A 6523-nucleotide genomic window follows, 5' to 3' on the forward strand; every position below is an offset into this window, starting at 1 on the left:
TGCGCTTGGGGTCAGCGGGCTGCGGCGTGCGTCAGCCCCGAGCGGCTTAATCCCAACCGGGCAGGGGGAGGAGCGTGGGGGGGGCACGGATTCCTGACCCACAACTGGGCCTGGCATCTTCTCCGGCATTGCTGTGGCCCACCTCCCCCCGTAACCGCGTAGGGTTGAGCGGTGCCGCCCTGGCATCAGGAGGGTAAGGAGAAATCATAGGAACAGGCAGCAGAAAATGTAAAGCAAAATAATTCCTTTTGTCCTGAGGAAAGCAGCCCTTCGGACACTTTCTTCCTCCCTGAAACAGCTTTTCCTGCCACCCAAAAGCAGATGGAATATTTTGCAGGGTGTTATTTCGGAGGAATAATTTTTTATTTATTTATTATTTTTTTTTAGTTTTTACCATAATCATGTGACAAAGCCTGAAATGCTTGTGAATGGCCTGATACGTGGGAAAATAAATATGCAAATACTGTCCCCGGGTTTGCCAGCAGGATTCCCCGAGCCGTTTCCCAAACACACAGTTCAGCCAGTGCTCCTTATCGGCTCCAGTCACTCATGCAGGACTGCACGAAATGCAATGCCAGAAATCGTGGGCTTCCCTGCAAGCTGAAAACCTGCGGGTAAAGCTGAGCTGCAGGGAGCTTTGCGGCTCCTTTCTCACAGGAGCTGTCTTTTTGTGCACGGCTTTAACCGGGAGCAGATGCACGCACAGGGAGCCGCAGGACGGGCTTGCGGGATGCCACGGGACGGTGAATTACCGCAGGCACGGGCTGGAAACGGACAGGATCTTACTGGTGTTGACCCTGGCGCTGCAGTTTATTCCCTCTGCTGTGACCGTCAGGTTCACCAGGGACACGGAGGTGCCTCGGGAAATCCCGGCGGCGGATGGGGCGTGCTGTAAGAGGGAGCTTTGTTCGGCTCTGTGCCGTGGGAGGGGGCTGCGGCGAGCTCGGGCTGCCAAGAGGCACCGGACAATTGAAGAGTCTGGCATGGGAGGAACCTCGGTGAGCGTTAACACCTTCCACCGCCCCCATGTCAGGTGAGGGGCGCCCCTCTGCTTCCCGGTGAAGAGCTCATCCGCGCCGTTCGACAACTGGAGCGGAGCTGTGGCGCTTCCTGGGGTTTGGACGTGTCCAGGAGGGAGCGGGCGGGATCTCCCCCTGCAACGTCAGGCAAACTGCCGGTGGAAGAGCTGCTGGCTGGGGCCCAGCACACACCAACCAGATTTATTGGTCACCCCGAGATGGTTTTCTCCCTGTGCGTGGAGGCAGACGTTTGGCTGTTTAAGATTTAAAATCGTCTGCCGCGGAGATGCCTCTCAGTGATGAGGTGAGACTGGGAAGGATGTAATCAATCCATTCCTCAGTACCAGAGAAGCGAGAGGCTTGGGAGCGAGCATCAAGTCATTCACCAGGTTAGATGCTCTCTATTGGTCACCCCGAGATGGTTTTCCCCCTGTGCGTGGAGGCAGACGTTTGGCTGTTTAAGATTTAAAATCGTCTGCCGCGGAGATGCCTCTCAGTGATGAGGGGAGACTGGGAAGGATGTAATCAATCCATTCCTCAGTACCAGAGAAGCGAGAGGCTTGGGAGCGAGCATCAAGTCATTCACCAGGTTAGATGCTCTCCTTGCTTCCCTTGTTCTCTCTGCTTATGTCTTCCAAGTTTGAAAACCATTCTTTGCTTCTGTTTCTCTTTTCCCCCCAAAAATCAAATTCTGGTACAAATAGAGCAGGATGGGAATGGGTTTATTTCTTTGCTATTTTAATACAAGTATTCACATATTTCTGACCACAATTTCTCATAATAGCGTTAAAAAAACAAAGAGATGAGTGGACTTGTAGCTGCTGTGAAACACTTGCTGAAGTTCCGGGTTATGAAGGACTGACGGGTCCTTCGGGGCCGCGACACCGCCGCTTGCTGCACAGCCTTGTCCGATGGGGTGCTGGAGTCAGCTGGGACGGAGAGGTACTGCAGCCTCCCACGGAGACATTAAACATCCTGGGCAGATGTTGGGTCAGGCCTGTGCTGTTTCAGCTGAAGCTTTCCAGACTGGTTTTGACCCGTTCCATTTCATGCAGAAAACTGTAGAACTGGGGCAAAGTTAACTCTGCAGGAAAGGAAAAAAAAAAAAAGAGGCATCAAGACTTAAGATTTCAGGTTACACTTCCAATATTGGAAAAGCCATTCTGGTGCTGCGGCAGAGCAGCTCGTGTTCACCCAAGCCAGGCAGGGTTAGAGGCTGCGGCTCTGGGCAGCTGTTTCTTTACGCTAGCTGGGCTGCGTGGGGTTCTGGGCTGGGATTCTCTTAACGGCACCCAACACTTGGGAATTGTTTGCTTTCTTCATCTGCTGTGCTGCTCTGACCGCTTTTCACAGCTCCGTGGCAGATCTGTATTTACTTACGCACAGATGTGAAGACCGCCCAGCAGTCAGCGTTCCTAAACACTTCCAGAGCGGCTGCGGCGGGGAGAGGCCAGGGCAGGAGCAGCCGCAGCGGCCGCCAGTGATGCTCTCGCAGTCGCCCCTGCTGGGTCTGCGCCCAAAGCTCCCCCACCTTCAGCAACGCCCGGGAGCTCTGAGCTGCCGCTCCGCTTTCACGTACTCACGTGCTTGCTGCTTTCCCAGAACTGTTAACTCACCTATATACACGTTCTCCGTTTGGCTCCCTTTTTTAATCACCAGCTTCAGCTTGGGGGAAGAAAAAGCAGAGGCATTTCAATTCGGAGACCTGTATTCCGAGCACCATGACCAGACAGAAGAGTCTGCTGTGAGTCTCAGAGGGGCAGACTGCCGCAAAGCACGCACACCTCTGACGGGCTTCTTGGGAAGTGTGACTGCAGGAATGGATTCCTCAGGCACTGGGAGGATCTCTGGAAGTCCTCATAAATGATCACGTTTCCCCTCCCTCCCCAGGCTGGCGTGACCTTTGCTAGAGTCAGCTTTTTGAAAAGCTTTTCGGAGCAGGCTACACTTCTGTGATGCACAGCGTCTCCAGAAGAGAAACAAATAGCAGCGTGCCTGCTGTCTGCCGGCGGCCGCGCTCGGAAGCCTGCAGCAGATGCGCTGTTGCAGAGCCTGTTCCTACGAGATCTCGCTTTCCTCCAGTTCCTTGCACAGCCCGTACTGCCCACATGCCTGGCCGCAGCTTGTTCCCTAACTGCACTACAACCTGAACCCTCTGATGTAGGAGATTTACCTGTAAGAAGATACTTCCCACTTTTTCCAGTTCACTGCTCCCCGCAGTCACTGCGAGTCAGAGAGAAGGGAGATAATCTGTTAGCTAAACTGCAAAATGAGGAGTTGTTTAGCTGGGAGCTGCTGTTGGGTTTCCCAACCCACTCGGTTTATGCTTTAGCTCTATTACCTCCGAACTTCCACTCCATATCTATCAGCTGGTTAATCATCAGCGTCTGACCAACAGCCAGGCGTGTTAGGGTGGGGGAATTCACCTTCCACTGCAAGAGCAAAGACACACAAGCAGTCAATTCTGAGAGGCCTCTATTGATGTTCCCTGTAATTTCAGCATAGGTTGGAAGCTAGGTGGGCTGGCAGCAGAAGCCCGAAGTGGAGGTGTGTAAAGGGGCAGCCTAATCTGGTCGGGAGGGCTTTTGGAGATGTCCGGGTCCTGCTAGGGTCTCCATCTGCCATGTCCCTTCTGTACGTGAGATGTGCTGGGTTTGTCCCAACACTGGCTCAGCGTAATGGCATCTGTGCAAGAAGTCGTGTGTTCATGTAACTGCAGGACCTGGGGGCTCAGAGCCACACAGAAGTGCTGGAATCGCGGAACCGAGGAGGTGGAGGCCACAGCAAACCAGGAGTATCGTTAGACAAAGTTACCCTCGTCGGTTATCTGAGGATCTGCAGCTCAAAATTCTGAGCTGGTTTTGAAGAAGATACCCAAAACGCTGACACATCTCAAAATCACAGCGGGGTTTTACAAGTTCCCGCTCAAAGACTGTAATTTTGTTAGCTTAGAAACAAGCAAAAATGTATTAATACCTGTTCTGCAAAATAACTGGCTTTCTCTTCACTGAGGCCTGTGGGGGAAACCATAGGAGATTACTATAAGTGATAAATATTAATTATCTTTTATTTAGTGCAAGTCAGGTGACCTACCTAGAGCAATAAAATCTGCTCTGACTTGTTCGGAAGACAAATTCCTCTTCAGGGCACCTGAATAAACAACGCAAAGAAGAAAAATCACTTTTTACTGAGTCGAACCAATCTCCACCGAGTCAAATAAACGGAGGCCCCGTGCTCGGGAGCCTCTGTTCCTGGACTGTGTTTTGAAGCAAACCACAGCTCGTCAAGATAGGCAATGCAGTCGCGCCCGCCGGGATCTTTGCAGATGCCCAGTGCTTTAAAAGTCAGGGCGCGGGGAGTGCCTGGGAGAGGGCGAGATTTCAGTGCGGGTACCCATGGCAACAGCAGCAGCGGTTGTGTTTTGAAGTCGCTGCTTTCTCTCCTATAGAAGCTTTGCTTGTTAAAGGAGAACTGTTAAGGCTGGCAGGCCACTAATTTGACCTACCTGCTGTGTTTTGGATTATGGGTGTGAACCTGTGCATATAACACTTTCCCCTGCTGCGCCTGCCTCCTTTGTTCTGGGGCGCCGGCAGCACATGGAAGTTTACAAGGATTCTGTTCTCTGAAGCCAAGAGCAGGAATCTCATAAATTCAAAGAGACTGCCAGCCCCACGTGGCTTCCCCTCTGCGTAGCACATCGGCAAAGTTATCTGCTGTAATCTGCTCCGATGCTCTCCGTGGCATCCCAGCGCTAACGAGAAGTTACAACGGGACGGGAGCCAGCGCCAACAGGAACGACGAGACTGCGCGCACCTAGTCCAGGCTCGGGAAGGGAGAAAGCGCCAGTTCCGCACCACACACCCCCGAGACAGCTGTGGGAAAGGAAATTATTCACTGCTGCTCCTGGATGGAAGAAACAGCTTGAAGCAGGAGAAGGAAAGTTTAGAGCAAAGGCAGGAGACCGGTGTGCGAGGCTTCGCTGCTGTGGAGAAAGCTATGGGGAACCCAGGGCTGAAGGAGGGTAGCGAGGGACTACTGGTAACGCGAAGGATCGATGGGATGAGCATGCAGGGGAGGTGTCGGATGCATTATTGTGTCAAACAGCGGCCACAACGTCAGAGTAATCCCATCAAGTGCTGGAGCCTGGGGTGTTCGAGGGGAATCCCCTGCCCCTCTTCCCTGCTACGTATGAATGAGAAACTGCTGGGCACACACGTGTTCTTCTAAAACACGACTGCAAGGACAGATGTCTCCTTCACATGGCCTGGAACCGTGCTGGTTTCCAGCCCGCTCTAGAGGGGTGGGTATGCTGTCTTATCTGTCTCATACAGCGCTTGTCCCCGTAGGACTTACAGTCCTGGGTCCCTTGGCTGGAAGTCCCTATGAAGACTTAGTGCCAACATACAGCTGCCCTGGCCTGGCAGAAATGGCTCTGCAGTTAGACCAAGCACTGTCGGTGCTGGGCGTGCATTTAATGCACGTGTTTCAGTGAGTTCAGTTAAGCCTGTGAAATGTGTGTGCAGGCCGGGTGTGAAGAATGCAAAGCCCGAGTCACCAAACAGGGATATTTCAAGAGGAGAGTTTCTGACTCTTAAAGGCTAAGCCATTTACCAGCTGCCATTAGCACTTGCTGCACAAACCAAGCGCACTGCAGTTCTGAAGACACTTTAGCAGCAGGCAGGAACGGAGGCAACGGTTTGCCCTCAGGGTAGCGTATGCAAATGTATCACTTACCATTAGGTACCAGAAGAATACTTTTGACAATGTTTTTCAGGGGGCCCAAGCTGATTTTATTCATGGTGGCAAAGTCTGAGAGCTGAGTCAGAAACCTTTCTACCTGCTCAAGAGAAAGAGCAGCAACACAGTGATCTTATCTCTGCATGTTTCTCACCAGAGAGCTGCACTTCTCGGTGTTCCGCACATGCCTTACCTCCCTGGGCTCTGTTAGGAAGCGGAAGAGCACTTCAGTCAGCGCCGAGAATTGCTGTGAAGGAAGAGGACAGTGTTAGGGAGGCGGACATCAGCATGCGTCATTTCTCAGCACCTCGCCACCCTCATCACCACCACCTTGGGGTACCACCTTGACGCAGCCCCACCGGCCTCCAGTACATCGGTCCCAGGGTTTGACCTCCCGTCCTCGGCATTACAAGATGCCTATGGATGGGATTTGCTCGCGGATGCTTTTCAGAGACTCTCAAAGCGTTTGAGCAGCTGGTAGCTGGCACCGCACAGGGCTTTTGTGACTCGTGGCTAATCGGAAGCTGCTGTTGTAGCCTGTGTAATCCAAAAACTGTGAGTGGGAATAGACGCAAACATCTACTCTCATGTTTCACAAACCCCCTGGGGTAACCAGACTAACTCGGGAAGGAAAAGAACTGGTTAAAGGTCTAGTCACTGCCTTTGGTTTTCTGAGGGTGCATCTGGCAGGGCTGGAGAGCCTGCCCGTGGGGCAGAGCACCATCACCCAGCACCATCACCCTCCCTCCTCTGCTGGCACTGGCGCT

The 6523-nt window shown here is 52.8% G+C and overlaps 1 protein-coding gene across 1 annotated transcript in view; it reads right to left on the reverse strand.

Annotated features, from left to right (window-relative positions):
- Positions 1-1742: 1742 nt before the first annotated feature.
- Positions 1743-6523, reverse strand: part of COMMD7 (COMM domain containing 7) — a 4984-nt gene continuing 203 nt past the window's right edge. Inside the window, exons 2-9 of the mRNA XM_035895833.1 lie at positions 5950-6014; positions 5754-5859; positions 4113-4169; positions 3996-4033; positions 3361-3451; positions 3193-3242; positions 2636-2684; positions 1743-2103 (exon numbers count right to left, since the gene is read on the reverse strand). Coding sequence (XP_035751726.1) covers positions 2027-2103; positions 2636-2684; positions 3193-3242; positions 3361-3451; positions 3996-4033; positions 4113-4169; positions 5754-5859; positions 5950-6014 — 533 coding nt within the window. The 3' untranslated portion in view covers positions 1743-2026. The remainder of the gene's footprint in view (positions 2104-2635; positions 2685-3192; positions 3243-3360; positions 3452-3995; positions 4034-4112; positions 4170-5753; positions 5860-5949; positions 6015-6523) is intronic.

Source organism: Egretta garzetta, unplaced genomic scaffold, assembly GCF_000687185.1.
Source record: "Egretta garzetta isolate BGI_Z169 unplaced genomic scaffold, ASM68718v1 scaffold316, whole genome shotgun sequence".
Lineage (NCBI taxonomy): Eukaryota > Metazoa > Chordata > Aves > Pelecaniformes > Ardeidae > Egretta > Egretta garzetta.